Consider the following 19,178-nt stretch of genomic DNA (forward strand, 5'->3'; position numbering starts at 1 on the left):
TATGAATCAGTAGTGCTGTAACTAACAGTTGTTGCATGCTAAAAATTCAAAACCTTACCTGGTTTACAGTTGTGCCTACTGATCCCTGAAGGACCATCTGCAGCATCTTGGCATCGGCAGGGTCCTGGTGGGTGGCAAATGCCAACTCCTGAGTCTTTTTCTGCATGTCCTCTATTGCCACTTCTATCGGTGTGGATATAATCTGGAAGAGTGACAGAGTGGTTGCATGAAAAGGCTGAACATTTGTGGAATTTGCCTGTGAAGAGCAGGCAGACTGTAGACCTACTTCCTCTTTGTGGATGATGTTGATCCGTGTCTTGATGTACGGGAAGGCGTGGGAGGTGGTGAGGATGGTCTTGCGTTTGAACTGTTCGTGCAGGTCCCCGTGTGCTCGCCCATCCAGGGTGAAAGGAGTGCAGTAGACGAAACGTCTCAAGTTGTAGTTCTTGTCAAAGTATGTGATGCGGTCTTTCATTTCGTAAGTGTCAAAGTACGGCTCCACGTATGTGATCTGGATGAATGCCTAGAGGAAGAAATGTTTTTGGGTTGTTTTTTTTTTTTTTAACTAAGACCATTTCCATCCGTTTAACATATGTTCATCTCATTTATCAACACTAAACCTTATTTGGGTCCAGCTTGCACTTGTCCACAGGGTTGGAGTCCTTAATGACTTCTACCTGGTCCTCTCCAAATCGCTCCCCATAGAAACCCTACCAGAAAAGACGAAGAACAGAACATTTTACTCTTTCACAGAAAACGATTAGACCCATAGAGAGAGAATGCGAGCACAGCATAGTTTACCTCTAGCCTGTGAGAGATTTCAGCCAGCTTTGTGATGGCAGGCTCTTTGTACACAAACTCTTGCTCATCCAAGTCGCCAAACTTCGTACCATAAAATCCAACTCTGAAGTAAGTACCAAACATTCTCTTTCCATCCTGAACAAGCAGAGGGAAACATTGATAAATGGGTTAAAAACGAGGCAGAACACCATCACCCTGCTACAGCATACTGTGATATACTGTGGAACAGTAAGCATTTGTGTATTTTTACTTTATTCGATTTTACAGCTCTCTTCACAGAGGCAAAGATGACAGAAAAAGGTTATAGTTCACTGAAAGAAATGGTATGCCTACAATCTGATATATATATGTAGCTATATAGCTGCATATATAACAACAACCATTAGAAGTTTCATGCAGTATGTGATTAAATCTGTTGGTTCTGTTCTAAAAGCTGCAACAAGCTGTATGTGAGTGTACTGAAGGTTCAGACAGAAAGTATGTGATTTCAACAACCTGTTTTTTGTTTTTGTTTTTTAAAAAAGGTTGTTCAGCAGCTTTTCCACCGCAGTTAAGGACCTGACAGAACTCAGGCAGGTAGCAAGCATTTTTTAAGCCGAAACAACTATTGATATTTTGTCATTTAAACATCTGACCTTCTGATATATCGACTGACTTTTTGTTTCATGTGTCTGAAAGAAAGAAAAATCCCATAAAATAAATAACTACACAATTTGTTACATGTAGTTGCTTATTTACTTGTTTGCTCTCTACCCGACTCTGGGAAGTTGCACAGTGCCCTCTGGTGGACAAACTATGCAATATCAAATAGAAGAGTGTTTCTTCCATCTCTTCTTTACATTTTTCTTTTTCACCAAGCAGTTATTTAAAATACAAATACCGACTGTCAAATAGCTAATATCGGGCGTTGATACTGGCCTGCTAATAGTTTAGTCAGGCTCAAGTACCAAGCAAACTAGGTCAAACATCAGCAAGAAAAAAGTGCCAGTTTTAGCTCTTTTCCTTTCAAGCCCTCTCTTTTTAAGCAAACTTTCTTCTGACTGACTGCATTCTTGCAATCAGAAGGTTTGAAAAGTATGTGGGTGGGGCTTCTGTGCTGCAGCTGCAAGCATAGAAAAAAAAATCTGAACCCTGACCTTTGGGTCATAGGAATTACTTTCATATTATTAGCTTCTCATTATTTGACAGTTTGATCCTGTTTAAATATTATTATAACAGTATATAAGCCAAAAATAAAGAAACACACAAGGTCCACTGTAAGTAAACACAGTAGACATTTGGGTTTATAAAATGGTCAGAAATCACTAGAAAATCTATATAATTATAACAAATATGAGGAATGCAGATGAATTGCCTTTATTATGCAAGCACAAATGTGCTTTTGTGAAAAATCCCAATCTAAGCCAAGAAATACCCCGCAGTGTCTGAAATGTATCTATTGTTGTCAACATGAACATGAGCTTGTAAGTGCTTGTGTTCTTCATGTGTGCAATTTTTGCCCATGTTAAGAATAAAAACAGCTCAAGCTCACAGATCAAAGCAGCACCAAAGTTTTCTAAATAGAAGCCTTAAAGTCACAAACAGACAGATAACAAAAAAGAAAGAAAGACGGAGCGGGAGGGGAAAAAGTTTGTGAAACAAAACAAGGCAAAAACTACTTCAACCTCAACCACCCCGTTACATCTTTGGAAGTTGTTGACAGGAAAAACATCCATCAACTCCAATTTTTTTTTTTTGCTTAGACCTCTACTTGGAAAGAAACATCCAAAGGGAAGCCCCACAATCAATCAGCAGGTACACCGTGAGTGCCCAGTGTGTAAGTGCGTGTATGGCAGGAAAAAGGAAAATGATGTGAATATCTGAGGCAAATGCTACACAACTTGATGCACAAGATGTTTAGATAAAGCATCAGGGTAACTTCAGGGAATATCAAAAAAGATACAAGTCATGTATTGCTAGTTAAACCACTGATTTGAAAATGTTTTTAAACAGTAATTAAGGAAACCCTGTAAACTAAGAAACTTACCACAAGACACAATTAAGTAAAGAAGGAAGGAAGGGTCGGCAACCAGGGAAATCAAAAAGGAAAAAAAAACAGAACAAATTTTAATCAGGATTGGGTTCCTCCAGAGAATTTTAAAAACAACACAAACTAACACACAACAGTAAAAATATCTCCACTGATTGTGAGAAAGAACAGAAACTCATTGTGGAGGATCCAGATCATGCAAAGGCAGACAGCGAAGAATTTAAAAAAACAAAAGTGAGGGGGAAAAAAAACAAATAATCCACAACCCTCGGAAACACACCATGCACGCTCAGTGCGCTTCCTGTGCTCTGTCCAATTCATGCAACAGACCATGAGAACTCAGAGGTTAATACTGTTAACAAAGGGACAGAATGCATGAAACAAAAGTCAGGGGTCGATTTAGTTTAAACTATTAAAAGAAAGGGCAAGAATAACAACCAATCAAAATCAAAAGGGATAAATCAAGTAATCCTGAGATTACTGTGAGTTGAACCCTCTTAGAAAACAAACTGCCTTTGGAGAATTTGGTTCCAGCCTCGACCCAAAGTCTGCAGCACCTTGCGTGTTAAAAGGCTCATTTAATTGTGTGTGGCAAGAATGACCCCACGGCTACAGTGGGATGGCTAACAGACACCTTTCATGTCAAAACAGTGCACTGAAATCGAGCCCTGTGGTTGAAGATGAGATGAAGTGTGACAGCTGATGCGCGTGTGTGCCCACCGACACACCCAGCAGACACATAGAGGATGAGGAATGGAGGGGGTAAAACGATGGATTGTGCAGGTGATGCATTCGCGGAGACTTTTGTCATTAGTGTCACACACCGTGGCTCCCATGCACAGCCTGTCAACACTGTCACATGTAAAGAATAAAAAAAAAAAAAAAAAAAAAAAGACACAAACACAAGCTCCTCTTGCAGTGTAAGAAGAGTGAGGAGAGAGGAAAACGGTGAAGGGTGTTGTTGCTTAGACAGCGAGCGTCCCCAGCGGGTAAAGGGGCAGACAGTTGATGTTGTCTGCAGATGTTAATGGATTTGGATGTATGTAACAAAGAAGAAGAATGCCAACAGCTAGCAAATAAAAAGATGAGAGTAAATAAAAAGAAAATACAAAAAGATAAACCACATGAGCAGGGCCAAGCAGGAGCTGTTTAGTCACCTACCTCCCAGCCAGTACTCTGCGTAACAAAGAGAATACAGGACATGTGAACGACAAGACGCATACGCCCTCCGACACGCGCACACGCACACGCACACACACAAAGGATGTTACAATAAGGAGAATGAACGCTTTGAAACGAATCCAGGTTACTAAGTTGTCGAGCTGGAGAACAGAGCGTGTGACAGAAATATTCTTTAAAAAACAAACAAACAAAAAAACAGGGATGCTTTCTTTACACATGAATGTTTTTGTCACTATGAAAAAGTCTGCTTTGCAAGAGCAGTTGCTCTGCACACCAGATGACTGTAACCCGTCTGTGTCACACAATCCACACAACTGGCCTTTAACAAAAAATACAAATAAAAAAAACACAGCTGGAATCCAAAATGTCATGCATGCTTAAGTTCATACTTCACAGAAAAGTAAAGCATGGTGGGTATCAGGCATAAATAAATATACTAGGATTTAACTGCCAACTGATAAGATCATGCAAAGCTGTGTCTGTGACAGCTGGTGTGTACGCAACATTAACTGGAATCCATTGTTTTTCTGTGTAGTGACTCATATCGAGACTGATGTATGTACATTTTGAAAGTCCTGCAGATAAGAAGCTTTGCTCCTAACATCCTTTTTTGTTAATTGGCCTTGATACCATCTACACTGGCTGTTTAACATGACAGTTAATCTGTGTGAGAAAAGTGTACTTGTGCATATATTCATATGGCAGTGACAAAAAAAATTCTCCTTTTCATTGTAAGTGCTGATCTTGATACTATACCGTAATTACTTAACTCTAATTCAACCGCACACGTCTTAAATTGTGTTCACTCAAGCAATTTTTTGGATGAGCCGCATGTGAGAACGCAAAGCATGCATTATAAATATGAAACGATTTTTGCCCTGCTAGCTCCATAGAACAAAGTCTATGAATGTCCAATTAAAACTATGTTTGAAGAGAGCCCATGACTTTCTGGAGAATTCCTTTAAGCCCTGCCTCCTGCACCCTCTACCCAGACATTGTGCCACATAAAATAAAACAAAAACAAATGGAGTATTTCCAGCAGCGATAAGGTATCTGACATGGACTGCTCCAGACAATTTCCTGACCCGATTCTCCTGACACCGTCTGGAATTTATTTATAAAAACAGCTTTGGTGGATTTACATAAGAAAAAAGAAAACAGAAGTAACCTTGTGTATCCCAAATTTAATCTTCTCATAGCAGAAGTTAGACAATGAAAACAATAAATCTGGGTCACACTGAGATATAAAAAAATTAATCTTAGAATTTAATTGCATAAATTCAGTGTCAGCTTGGCACCACAAACTGTTGGGAGTTGTGATTTGAAGAAGTAGTCTACTTTGTGTGTGTGTGTGTGTTTACCTGATGAACAATTTTGCCAAAGGCTTCCTGTAGTTTACCATGTATGGTGGCTAGCTTCTTTGCGTCCCTGTTGGCTTCGTGAATCGGGATCAGTACCTTATAAACCTCATTCACAGCCTCATACATGCCGGCCTGGAAGGATGAACAATTATTTTAAATAATAGCAGGTAAAAAAACAAAACAAAGAAATAAGCATCGGTTCATGTTTCCATCTCTCACCATGGAAAAAGAGGCAGCAGCCTGCTCTAGGAGACCCACGAGACCGATCTCAGTGAAATATTTCCCTGAACAGATTCCCTCCTCGTCTGGTGACACTACATCATCAGAGACCGCAGATTCCTCCAGCACATTTGAAGAAATATTCTAGAGCACATAACCACATATATTAAAAACAAATGAAGGTTATGGTGCATGCACAGTCATTGTAAGAAATGTGTTTCTGTAGAGGAGAGACATGTGCACAAACAATAACCACAGGAATGCTCCTACCTGGAAGGTGACACAGCCTACAGGAAGATATTTGCGGTCCTCCAGCATGCTTAGGTATTCTGCCACTAAGGCAGCACTGTGCACCAGACACTGAGCAGCCTCAGCATGATTGTTTCTCTCAGAGTGCTTTCCAGCCATGTTCTGGAGCCACGTCAGCCGCAAGTCTGGAGATGTCTGGTAACCTTTCGCAATCCTTTAAGTGGACAAAAATGCAAATGCACACACAGACCACACAGGAAAGCACACCCACAACCAGATATTGACTAACTAACCAACTACAATGAATAAATGCTCTTATAAGTAATCAAAAGAAATCGCTCCATTGCACATGGGTTTTGCACCTGTACATGAGATCTATCAACATCTCAGGATCTTCCTGGTGTTCCTTCATCTTCACTGTGTCAGACAGGATCATGTGCAGATTAAAAACAAGGTCCTGAACCTGAAAGCAAGAAAATACGGCTCAGGATAAAGAAGCTCCTTCTCCAGGATGATGACATGTTTGCAAAGTAAAAGGTCCAGAGAATCACATCAGCAGCAATCTGGATATTTTCCCTTTTCGAGCAGTGATGGAAAACAACTAAATAGCGAACCCAGTACCTGATCTGGGAATGTGGTCTCCCTCAGCTCCAGATCCTCCTCTGCATAGGTAAGGATGGTCTTTAGAGAGCGACGGAGGAACTCTTCATTGAAATTCTGAGATGTTCCAACCAGTGAGGAAAGAGACATTGTCACCTGCATCTTTACTCTTGCAAAGTTCTAAAAGTTCAAGCAAAAAGAAAAAACACACATGTTGTCAAAGCTGTTGGCTTTCTACCGACATATGAAGAGAGAAGGAAACACTATACATATAATTTCTAAAAAGATATTAGCACAAAGTCTGCTTTCAATAATGCATACATCAGTAACTGAACTAAAGTTTGGTATGACTGCACAGTTTGGTATTCAGATAAACCAGGTGAATTAAAGTTAACAAATATGTTATTTGTAATAGTACAGCCACATTCCACAGCTCTAACTTGTTCAACCCATCACCTCTGTACTTACATTGCCAATCTCAAAGTTTTGCCTCATGAGGAGGTAGAGGGAAGCACTGGCATGGGATCTGATCGTGCTTATGCTACTGCTGCAGCTCCTCAGCAGTCGCAGACACAGATCAGCACACTGCTCTGTTTCTTCCTCAAAGAGTAGTTCGGGAAACTACACAGGCAGAGAGAGAAGTATTTATTACTATGTAAGCCTGGAAGATGAAATAAGCATGCTTCACACATAAAGAAAGCCCAGTAGTCTAACCTTAGATACCAGGGCCCTCTGTGTGGCAAAACAATGCTGAAGGTAGAGGGCGCTCTGGTTGCAGGCCATGCTGTGTAGCAGCACCTTCAGCACTCCACCCAGGATACTCTCCTTGGATTCCGTCACTGATGCCGTCTGGAGGGAAAAGGACTTATAAGCAGCTGTAATAGGCCTCTGAACACAGCCTGACTGGGAATATATGCCTGTTTCCATTTAGTGTGGATACGTCTTCTTCGCTTACATACCTGTACAATAATCTCCAGAGTATCAAGTATTATTAAATTGGCCTCTGTTGCGAGATTACCATCAATAAGAGCTTCATGTTCCAGCTCTGCTCTCGTCCTGCAAAGACACAAGAAGACGCCGTCACAAACTGAACTCATACATTGCGGTGTTGATGATGTGCCACTGAGTGCTGCGTGAGCTTCCAGTCACCACATTAATCCACTGCACAGAATCATGAACAATGAAGAAAATTTAGAGGAACAACATGTTATGTGTGGTGTGGATGCTCAGCCAGCTGTGTCTAAAACACAAAACAGTATGTTCACGCTATTTGGTTTTTTTCTGGCAAAATCAAAGAAAGCCCTACACTGAGAGACAGTTAGCCTAAACCTATCTGCTCTTTTCTTAGAGGAAATATGAAAGGCATTAAAAGACTGGCATAATTTAAAGTTAGAAAAAGCAACCTATTATTCCTGATCTACAAGAAGAACGCAGTGACTTTTATTTTGTTAGTCTACATGTCCTAAAATGCCTGTGATTGAGCATCTGAAACAATACAGAACTGAATAGGTGACCGATAAGAAAAAAGCTTTTGCCACATTTGACTTCCCCCCCGGCAACATCAACCAGGGAGCAACATCAGTCAGGACCCCAGAAAAACAAGCACACTGGTTAAAAAGCAGAACAGGCCCACTGCAACCACTACCAACCCCAATGCAGAGTTTGTTGTTACCAGGACAGAGGGACTGATGGGACAAGGGATTTGAGGGTCAGGGCCAGGATCAGGGGGACTCTCTTGGTGCTCTGATGTGCATGTGTGAACTTAAGTTAAAATGGAAAGGAAATGAATGTGAACAAATCACTGATTGCATTAGTTGCTAAAGTGTTAAAGTATCTCACTCAAAATGATGTTAATTCGAAAAATTGTTCATGACTTGGTGAAAGCTAAGAATCAAATACAAGCTAATCAGTTCAGTCTGCATCCACTTCACCTGTCGGACTTCCCACATGCATGGCAGTACACCTTAAAAGAGGCACTAAAGCAGGGAGGAATTTAAAGGAGCACACAGCAAATGTGGACCATACAATACCTGACTGATCTGTGACTCCTACATTAACACACAGTGACATGAGAGAACAAATGGAAATTAACAGAAGACAAATGCTGGAGCAGAAATGATAAAAGAACAGGAATTAAAATTAAAACAGTAAAACAAAAAGACATAATGCTATATTTTTTGTCATCATCGGACAAAAAATATTGGCAAAAAGATACAAAACCTTCAAGCTTTAAGCTCCCGTGTTATAGAGATACTTTTAGTTGTTGCTTGAACATGGCGACGTTAGCATAGTCATACACAGTACACAAGTACATCACAAAATAACAATGTGTTTGCAATGGGCATGTATTCTTAAGTTAACAGTTAGGACTGTTTTTTGCATAACTGCATCTGTACACCACTACAGTGGATTTTAAATAAAAAAAAAATCAAAACCTGACTGAAGTGCAGACCTTCAGATTTCATTCAAAGGATTTAACAAAAATTAGAAATTATTTTATATTTAGTCCCCAATGCATATACAGGGAGTGCAGAATTATTAGGCAAATGAGTATTTTGTCCACATCATCCTCTTCATGCATGTTGTCTTACTCCAAGCTGTATAGGCTCGAAGGCCTACTACCAATTAAGCATATTAGGTGATGTGCATCTCTGTAATGAGAAGGGGTGTGGTCTAATGACATCAACACCCTATATCAGGTGTGCATAATTATTAGGCAACTTCCTTTCCTTTGGCAAAATGGGTCAAAAGAAGGACTTGACAGGCTCAGAAAAATCAAAAATAGTGAGATATCTTGCAGAGGGATGCAGCAGTCTTAAAATTGCAAAGCTTCTGAAGCGTGATCATCGAACAATCAAGCGTTTCATTCAAAATAGTCAACAGGGTCGCAAGAAGCGTGTGGAAAAACCAAGGTGCAAAATAACTGCCCATGAACTGAGAAAAGTCAAGCGTGCAGCTGCCAAGATGCCACTTGCCACCAGTTTGGCCATATTTCAGAGCTGAAACATCACTGGAGTGCCCAAAAGCACAAGGTGTGCAATACTCAGAGACATGGCCAAGGTAAGAAAGGCTGAAAGACGACCACCACTGAACAAGACACACAAGCTGAAACATCAAGACTGGGCCAAGAAATATCTCAAGACTGATTTTTCTAAGGTTTTATGGACTGATGAAATGAGAGTGAGTCTTGATGGGCCAGATGGATGGGCCCGTGGCTGGATTGGTAAAGGGCAGAGAGCTCCAGTCCGACTCAGACGCCAGCAAGGTGGAGGTGGAGTACTGGTTTGGGCTGGTATCATCAAAGATGAGCTTGTGGGGCCTTTTCGGGTTGAGGATGGAGTCAAGCTCAACTCCCAGTCCTACTGCCAGTTTCTGGAAGACACCTTCTTCAAGCAGTGGTACAGGAAGAAGTCTGCATCCTTCAAGAAAAACATGATTTTCATGCAGGACAATGCTCCATCACACGCGTCCAAGTACTCCACAGCGTGGCTGGCAAGAAAGGGTATAAAAGAAGAAAAACTAATGACATGGCCACCTTGTTCACCTGATCTGAACCCCATTGAGAACCTGTGGTCCATCATCAAATGTGAGATTTACGAGGAGGGAAAACAGTACACCTCTCTGAACAGTGTCTGGGAGGCTGTGGTTGCTGCTGCACACAATGTTGATGGTGAACAGATCAAAACACTGACAGAATCCATGGATGGCAGGCTTTTGAGTGTCCTTGCAAAGAAAGGTGGCTATATTGGTCGCTGATTTGTTTTTGTTTTGTTTTTGAATGTCAGAAATGTATATTTGTGAATGTGGAGATGTTATATTGGTTTCACTGGTAAAAATAAATAATTGAAGTGGGTATATATTTGTTTTTTGTTAAGTTGCCTAATAATTATGCACAGTAATAGTCACCTGCACACACAGATATCCCCCTAAAATAGCTAAAACTAAAAACAAACTAAAAACTACTTCCAAAAACATTCGGCTTTGATATTAATGAGTTTTTTGGGTTCATTGAGAACATGGTTGTTGTTCAATAATAAAATTATTCCTCAAAAATACAACTTGCCTAATAATTCTGCACTCCCTGTATATGCAATGTAAAAACACTGCCTCATCATCATGTGCTTTGGATCAGGAGCTCATTCTCTCCTTCTCCATGTGCTTCTGTTCTTATCATTCTGGCTTCCAACACTTGGAACCAGTTTCGAATCTTTTGTCACTGGAAAATGTGGGATCAGACCTCGTGAAAAAAAACCCTCCTTGTCAGTCAATTAAAAATGTGAAACTACATACAACAAAGTTGTTAAACACCCCGAATTAAAGCTAAAAGTCTGCACTTCAATCATATATTGATTGCTTAAAATCCACTGTGTACATTGTCCAAACCTTGGCAGTGGCCTCCTGTAAAGGGTATAAGTAAACAATTTACTGTTAAATCAAAATAAAGATGCAATAGTGGAGTGGTGCCACAAAAAATGAATATGACCATGAAGCCAAACTTTACATCTGGACTGATGAGAAATCTTTGAGATTCTTTTCATACATGAAAGAAAAACCATTTCCATCTCATGGTTTTCCACTATCTGAGGTTCATTTTGAACTTTAAGTCCTTTACCTTGTTAGAGTGTCTTTCTCTTGAGTGCTTTATTTGCAGCATTACTGAGAAATGGGACCAGCTTTTTAGTTCAACTTTTGCCTATTTTGTGTAAATTTAAAATGCAATTGGAAACAGACCTGACTCGTGCATGTGCCCCTAAGAGAATAAAGTTCCACAATGCCATTAAAAAACATGTATGTGTAGTTCCTCAGTCATCCAGGTCATGGTAATCTAAGAAGCTTGAAAAGAAAAGCGACTGGACTTCTTGTGTCCTTTGATGTGGTCTCACTCTTCAATTGCATACCTACAACCGAGGCAGTGGAGACTATGGAGACTCCCACTAGGGCTTAAATACCATGGACTCTCCACCATTTGGTCTTAGAACTGAAGAAACTTCTGAGAGGTGAATGTCTTCAAGAAGCTTTTCTTTGCAAGCTCCTTAGATTATTAAAAAACTGTTGTGTTTTTTTGTACATGAAACAGTAATCAGAAAAATGCCCTTCAACAGTTCAAAAGACCATACTTGTCCATCTTTTCGCTGTTTTGTCTCCAGTGGGTCATGTCCTTTCTCCATCGAAGGTTTTCCTGGCTGCCAAAAGCACTGCCAGATGGACTCCGCTCTAGATGATGGGGAAACATTATTTACAGTTTCTTTTTTAAACAGTGATGAAAGAGGCTCCCTGCACACAAAAAACGTGACAAACTGGCTGTAGCTGTATTTACAGTACTTTCAAAAGGTACAGCTAAATACACGTATGTATGCATGCACCTGTGTCCAGGAGAAAAAGCAGAATACACTGATTATTGTAAGTATTGGTGTGATCCTTAAATTCTGATTCTCAGCATTTCTTATTTTTTCCTACCTGCAACTGTGTGAGCGTGCCTGAAGTTTAAATCTCACCTAGCTGCCCCCGGCTGCGTCGCACCATTTCCTGTCTGGCCCCAATGCTGCCCAGTATGGCTTCCTCCAGCTTGGCCTTCATATCTTTGGATTTCTTAAAGGTTAGGCTGTTCATGCGTTCAAACGCCTTCTTCCCCTGCATGGTGAACACAACATGGGCCTTGTATCCATGAGGTAGAGGGTGAATGGACGGACAGAGAACACACAGCAGGGAAGTTACTTGCAGTGAAGCACCAAGCAAGCAAAGCGGGTTAGTAGCATGAAAAGCAAATATGCAAGCACAGCACAGCAAACAACAAACACACAGCATAGCATAAAGAGCTTGAAACACACAGAAGGAAATAGATAATTATAGAACCTTTTGAAAAGAAATGTAAAGTTAGATGGTAAATGTGAAAATATTTTTAGTTAAGTTAGTACTAGAGCACATGCAAAAGTTTAGTTTTGTAGTTTCACCAAGTTTCAATCAGAAATATTATCCAGGCTCATGAGCGCCCCCAATTTTAATATAGAAAATAAACAGAAGAGGTGGACGTAACCCACAATGTAGATTCCCCCAGTATGCAGTGCGCTCTCAGGTGGGTAATTAATGCTTAATTAGCTCAAACTGTTAGGCAGTGATTGTTGATGTTACCTTGTATTCAAAGCAGGAGACGCAGAGGTAGAGGAGATCCAGAAGGCGGTTGAGCTGAGACACTGACAGGTCTGTGAACCATTTCTGTAACACTAGCTCATCAGCATTCTTTAGCACCCACAGCAGACAGATCAGCAGGCTCCGACTGGACTCGGCTGAGAAGCTCCCGTGCTGACGACTCGCCTGGAATGCGAGAACACAAAAGGAGGAAGCAGCACACGGCACTGAGATATTTCCATTAACTGCAGATAAATTGATACAGTCACTGTGTCTTGCAGGAAATTACCTGCGAGTTGAGCAAGAAGCTGCTCGGTCGGGACATCGGAGATGCGGTTGAGGTGCCTGCTATTGCCATGGCGACAGTCTGACTGATCATGCTGTTACCTTCTCCCTCTGTCTCTTCTCCGCTGGTGCCTACAGCTGCCCCCTGAGGGCCGCCCGGTCGACCCCACTGATTATGTGACTCTAATAAAACAAAAAGGAAAGAACATAAGTTGCCAAATAATCAGACATGAGACAGCAGACAAAGATAAAAACGGAGGAAGATAATACATTTGCGTTTTGATAAGGAAATTATCTTGACAAAATTGAAAGAAGACCTGAGAAAATATTTAAACTAATCTAAAGGTTTGAAAAAAAAAAATCAAAAAGTAATCAAAAGATTCGTACATTGCTAACTCTTAAGCTGCTTCATACTAAAAATGTCACCTGTACCTGTAAAATCGTGGAGTTGAGGCAGTGCCTCCATGACAATGCTGATGAGAGGCAGGTAAAGCATAGCAACACGGGCCTTGACTTCAGGGTCGGCATAGCGAGGATCAGAGTCGTGGCTGGAAAGGAGGTTGTGAACGACACTCACTACTTTCTTATGCAGACTGAACATCCTACAGCACACAATACGAAAGAGAAGAAGCAAAACAAATTTAAAAGGAAGCGAAATGGAATGTTTCAGCTCAATCACGGGAAGATTCAGACAATAAAACACATTCACATTTAGAATCTTTCTTAATTAAAACATCTTCTCACCCCTCATTGTCTGGGTCCAGTATTACTGACAGTTCAGACAGTACCAGTCCAGCCAGATAATGCTGTTCTCTGAAGGGGACAGACAGCTCAAACATGTTGGCTATCTTTTGGTCCTGGACGTGTGTGGAGAAGCCAGAGCTCTGTGAGAGATAAGAGACACTATTAATAGTGTTTGACTGTACATAAATCTAACATCTGTACGCTGAAATTTTCAGAGTGTCAGCCTTTTAAGGGCAAAAAGAGTAAAAATTGACCTGCGATGTTGCTGAGGACACAGAGGGAGAAGGAGAGGCAGGTGGTGTGAGCAGGCTGCAGGGCAGGTTGAGGGTGACGTAGTGTTCATGACTGCAAACAATCCTTAAGAAATCAAGCCGCAAAGACTCCAGGGTTGGGTTCTGTAAAGCATAAAGCTTTGTGGACACCTAGAAAAAGGTAACAGAAAATACTCATTTACATATTAAAAACAAAAATGGAGCATGTGCAGTAAAAGAAAGTGTTGAAATGTCATCACATATTAGGCTGTTATAGTGCTGTAAATAAAGCTGAAATGCACAAAAAGGAGATCCACGCTTTAAATAGTTTAATGAAGGCCTAATCAGAAGTTTCGGCACTCACCTGGCTTTTTTTCAGTCATACTGATCCTGACAGCCATGGCAATTTAAAAATTAAAAACCAAAAGACCGAGAAAAACAAACTCATTTACCTGTTTCCAGTATGCCCTAATCAGGCTGAAGACAAATCCTCGGTCCATAACTGACAGCAAGTCATTGAGAAAGAAGGCCAGGCTCATGTTCAGCCTCTCCACCAGCTCCAGATCCTGAACGGATGAGAAAACATGCTTTATACATGTCAAGGGCATGCCTTGGAAATTACACCTCCAAACTTAATATGCCACAAAATAATATCCAGAAATGACAAAAATATATGAACATACAACTTCTTTTACAGTTTTAACAACTCATAAGATTCCTTTTTCCAACTTTCCCATATATAACAATCCTGCAAATCCCTGTTCCAATCCAAACTGACAAGCCTCTTACAAACACCTCAAGACACAGAACTGGGTCATTATTTACCTTTTGGAAGCGAGACACAATGTCACCAGCGATGGTGCTGACCAGAGCTGTGATGTCGTCCATGAAGCGTTCTGGGAAACGGTTCTTCCTGGGTGACTCTAAGCGGTCAGTGAAGTAAAGGTGGTGGATAATACTCTTCACCTGAGGTAAAGGTGTTCATTGGGGTAAAACATAAGCTGTTGCCAAGTTTTATTATCATTATTAGTATTATTTTTTATTTTTACACAAAAAGAACAATGTCAGACAGACCCACATATGTTACACTTTATCCAGATTTTGTTTTCTTACCATGAGTTCAAAGAAAAACCAGGCCTGTTGCAGAGCACCCTCACGTACACTTCCACTGCTCACCACCCACTGGAGAGCCAACTCTTCATGGAAGAGCTGAGTCAGAAAATCAAAACAGAGACAAAGAAAGAGGGATGGACAGAGAGGGAAAGGGAAAGCAGTACAGCCAGACAGAGATAATGTGAGGCACCAGAAAAAGTAACCAAGCATAATCTATACTTAGTTCGCCTGGTCAGATAGATCTCAAAATGTATTTATTTTCATGGGTTATGACATAAAAGAAGTTTTAGATTGGCTACAGACATAACCTGCTAGCAGGTATCAACTGTTGTGACCAGGAATATAGAACAAATAAGAACGCGTACTAGATTCTCTATATGAAAGAACAAGACAGCCCAGTAAAGCTTCTGCTCCTCCAAAGCTGAAAATGAACTTCATTGCAGACAAAGTTAGAGATTAATAAAAAAAACTGTTATAGACGTGTGCAACATTTTTGCTTTTAACAAATGATGCACTCCTTTCACCATGGAAACTGCAGTATTTTGTAGTGCGACCTAATGTATATGACTAAAATACATTTCTCTCTTTTAAAGACAGAAAAATAATTCTAGTTTTACAAAGAACAACATTTTTTTATTTATTTATTTATTTTACATTTGGTCGTCTTATTATGCAAAAATAACATTTTTCGAGTTGTGTGTATTTTATGCAACACTAAAATCCACCACAAGTCTGGCTAACATACTGACTTTTCATCAGACTGGTAAGTCTTAAATACATCATTTTAAACCTGTATTGTACTGCCTACTGGAAAGAAATATTTTATTAAAGAGTTTAAGGTTGTTATAGCAGACACACAGCTTGGTATAAAACACCAAGTAAACTAGACCTGCTTAAAAATTCTATTATAAATTTAATTTTTTCAACCTAAGTGAAAATTATGAACTTTGCCCCGATTGACACTAAACATACCCGCCCACCTGTCTGTATGTTTACTGGTAAGTATTTCCTATGGTAATATAGCACCTGACTGAAAGTCAAACAGTATCAGATTTTTTAAAATGAAAACCAAATACAATTTGCACCCCCTGACTGAGCGGTGGACAATAAAAAAGACTTTCCAATAGTCAGTGTTAGCCAGATTACAACCAACATTCACATCACATCAAAATATCCTCATATTGAGAACAAGAGGCAGATCGGTGACATACAGCATTCAACAAGACTCCACAACAACCAAATACGACATCAATCAATCCAGAGGCACACATCCACAGACAAGACAGGTGAGGAGGAGGAGGACAAGAGGTGGCTGGGGGTCGGCTCCTCCCCCAGTGCAAGTGGCTCTACCTTTTTTGTGGGCAACCGTCCTGTTAAAGTTTGCAAGAAACTGGCGCTCTCAGTGTGCGAAGACATGCGATTGCCACAGCGCTCCATGGCCTATGAGTGGGATGAATGGAACGGTGACAGCAAGGTTAGTGGAGGAGCAACGAGAGAGTGGGGTTGCACCTTCTTCCTCAGCACACAGGCAAAACGTGCGTGCTGAGTAACACAGCCCCCTCACACACACACACACACGTACACTTTTGTGATCTGTTGGACATTTTCATACATGAAGACACAAAACAACAGACACAGGACAGGGCCACAGCACTTGAAAAGCATTGTACCCATAATCTAAAACAGCTGATACATCAATAGTTTGAGCATCTTATGGTAGAGATGCAAAATGGCTACACAAAAGTGCAATCAAATGTAGTCTCAACATCAATAATGCTTTTGTGCAACACTCTAGCCATTGCTTAATAATGAGCCATTCTGCATCCCTCCAGGTAAATACAAGACCTTAGAGATGGTTTTATTGCAGGTAGCTGGACAACATCCCATGCTAAATGCTTATTATGAATGTGCTCTGCCAGTCTATGCACATTTACTGTGGTAAGCTAGGTGTGATTCTATGGCTACAATATGCCCATTTATTTTTATATTTGTGTAAATTAATATGTTATGACAAATTAAAATGACAGAGGACTTAAGATCACATTAAGATGGAAATTGAGGCAGACAAAGACAACACACGTAGATGCACAGTCACACTCACAGATATACCATGCTCCAGAAATAAATGAACTGTGGTTGAAATGAGGGGTGTTAGGAGAGGGTCATGCAGGTTAACTAGCTGAGAGCAGAGGAAATCCATAGAGGGAAAAAGGGAAAATTCTTTTTAAAAAAAAGGGGGGTAAAGATAAATAAAAAAAAAAAAAACATAAAAAAGAACGACTAGTCTGCTGATGGAATTCTAACACAACTCTCATTTTCTCTACCAACCCAATTATTCTCTGAAAGATTGTGTTGGATTTAGGCTAGCAATGACTGATCACAGTAAACCTAGAAGAGAGGTCAACAATATCTGAGAAACTGCTACCATGGATTGCTCTGGCCTATATTTGGATACATCTTAATTTTGGCTACTTTTAATGCAGATACAGAGAAAAAAAAGAGATGTGTTAGATGCGATTCGCAAAGAGGGCTGACACCTAAGACTAACATGACTGGAGGGTCATGGAGGCGGCTGTGACTCCCACGTATGGGATTAATGGGAGGGTTGTGACTTGAGGTATAACAGAATACTGTAATATTCTGAAGTTTTGGTCTTTTATGTCTTTGTCTTTAGAGTCTTTGATACTAGCCACTTTGTGTGTGGTTTAGAAATATGTGTACTTTGAATTTTTAAAAAAGCAAAATGTGGTCTGCATCACGGCCAGGTCACTTAAAACCACTGCAAAGAGCTTAAAGGATAGGCTGAAAATATTAATGAAAGGTGTGAGCATGACAAAATAAAAAGACACAAAAATGAAAAACCTTAGAATGGATAAGCACTGATATACCCGATATGCCTCGCTATTAATGATTCCAGCAAAGCACACAAATAAGCCAAAACTCCAAATATCTCAGTATCCCTTAAGTGTAGGTTGTTTTTGTCGTGAGGCAAAGTGGAGGACGGGGCATTCATAAAACCACCTGCATGGTTTCTGGAGCGGACCCAGGGCTGGATCCCCAGGGGGCACTCTTAGAGCCCATGGTGTTCACCCACGAGTTGGATCGGTCTAAGCCCTAGGGGTGCCAGGGTCAAAGGACACAAGGCAGGCGGGAAGCAAGGGAACAAGCGAGCAGCACGGGGGGGAGAAGGAGGAGGGAAGGAATAATGACAAGTTAAAGAGGTTCAGAGGTCAGGACAGCTGGACGATGCCAAGGGCCTCAAAACGGTTAGCTGTCAGTAAATTAAAAATCATCACCACATAGGAGCAAAGCACAAAGGTTCTCTCTCTCCCTTTCTTTCTCTGCGTTAACAACCCCCCCCCCCCCCCCCCCCCCATAACAACTACCCCTCCCTAAGAGACAAGAGAAGAATGGTTTAGTTAAGTATTAGCAGCAAAAGGAAACATTCATCAAAAAAGGGGCTGCATCCATCATGTCATGGTTACAAATATAGCAAGACCATTAAAAAGGCACATTACATCATTCAGTCACTGTTCACACATTTGTTGGGTTTTTTGAGGGGGTTATATGAAAAAAAAAGTTTGAAGTGGGAACTCCCAAATTATATGAGACAAAATACATGACCTCAATTAAAAGAATAAAATGAAATAAAAAGGAACAAAGAAATCAAAAAAAGACTGAAGAGACTATGCTACTGTTAGAGTCCTCAGAAAAGACATGGCTATTGAAATAATATTTAATCTTGACTGATTTGACTTTAAACTAAATACAACGTACATTTTTCACAATGCATAATAAGCATTATTTGTGCATAGCATGTGAGTGAGTGAGTATATGTGTGTGACAGGTTGCTCGTACAACGGTTGGAGAGATAAGATGTTCAAGCTTGTGTTTGCACAACGCTCATGCAGTTTACATGTTGATAAAACTGTGGGTCACTGTGCAGAGGGAGGCCTCTACCTTGTGTGGTTTAAGATACACATATTCAGTACAAATACTTTACACGAGTCTGTCTAAAAATACATCACAGAGCAAGAGCTCCTACATTACAACAGTGTTAAATAATTAACTACAGTATCTGACATCCACATGGAGTATGTATGAGCCAAATTTAGAGCAAAGTGCTCCCAAAAATATGAGCGTGGGTTCAGGCCACATTTGGACCACATGTAAGAATTTTAGTGCTTCGTTAAAGATTTAACAGAAAACTGAATGACC

The 19,178-nt window shown here is 40.5% G+C and overlaps 1 protein-coding gene across 13 annotated transcripts in view; it reads right to left on the bottom strand.

The window, feature by feature from the left end:
* The window catches only part of dock7 (dedicator of cytokinesis 7), a 48,844-nt gene that overhangs the window by 3,051 nt on the left and 26,615 nt on the right, over positions 1 to 19,178 (bottom strand). For 3 of the 13 annotated variants that reach the window (XM_084911066.1, XM_084911064.1, XM_084911068.1), the window contains 25 exons: positions 17,982 to 18,074; positions 16,311 to 16,400; positions 14,961 to 15,056; positions 14,673 to 14,813; positions 14,300 to 14,413; positions 13,851 to 14,018; positions 13,597 to 13,736; positions 13,285 to 13,454; positions 12,857 to 13,035; positions 12,571 to 12,753; positions 11,937 to 12,096; positions 11,559 to 11,655; positions 7,401 to 7,497; positions 7,156 to 7,290; positions 6,910 to 7,062; positions 6,463 to 6,621; positions 6,204 to 6,304; positions 5,863 to 6,055; positions 5,593 to 5,736; positions 5,374 to 5,505; positions 3,992 to 4,006; positions 802 to 927; positions 621 to 710; positions 287 to 523; positions 59 to 202 (listed from right to left, as the gene is read on the bottom strand). In XM_084911066.1, coding sequence (XP_084767192.1) covers positions 59 to 202; positions 287 to 523; positions 621 to 710; positions 802 to 927; positions 3,992 to 4,006; positions 5,374 to 5,505; positions 5,593 to 5,736; positions 5,863 to 6,055; positions 6,204 to 6,304; positions 6,463 to 6,621; positions 6,910 to 7,062; positions 7,156 to 7,290; positions 7,401 to 7,497; positions 11,559 to 11,655; positions 11,937 to 12,096; positions 12,571 to 12,753; positions 12,857 to 13,035; positions 13,285 to 13,454; positions 13,597 to 13,736; positions 13,851 to 14,018; positions 14,300 to 14,413; positions 14,673 to 14,813; positions 14,961 to 15,056; positions 16,311 to 16,400; positions 17,982 to 18,074 — 3,357 coding nt within the window. Of the gene's footprint in view, positions 1 to 58; positions 203 to 286; positions 524 to 620; positions 711 to 801; positions 937 to 3,991; positions 4,007 to 5,373; positions 5,506 to 5,592; positions 5,737 to 5,862; positions 6,056 to 6,203; positions 6,305 to 6,462; positions 6,622 to 6,909; positions 7,063 to 7,155; positions 7,291 to 7,400; positions 7,498 to 11,558; positions 11,656 to 11,936; positions 12,097 to 12,570; positions 12,754 to 12,856; positions 13,036 to 13,284; positions 13,455 to 13,596; positions 13,737 to 13,850; positions 14,019 to 14,299; positions 14,414 to 14,672; positions 14,814 to 14,960; positions 15,057 to 16,310; positions 16,401 to 17,981; positions 18,075 to 19,178 lie in introns of all 13 variants that reach the window. The other 10 variants (XM_084911070.1, XM_084911067.1, XM_084911071.1 and 7 more) reach the window with 8 other exon arrangements.

Source organism: Perissodus microlepis, chromosome 17 (genome assembly GCF_051167445.1).
Source record: "Perissodus microlepis isolate ML-2025 ecotype Zambia chromosome 17, ASM5116744v1, whole genome shotgun sequence".
NCBI lineage: Eukaryota > Metazoa > Chordata > Actinopteri > Cichliformes > Cichlidae > Perissodus > Perissodus microlepis.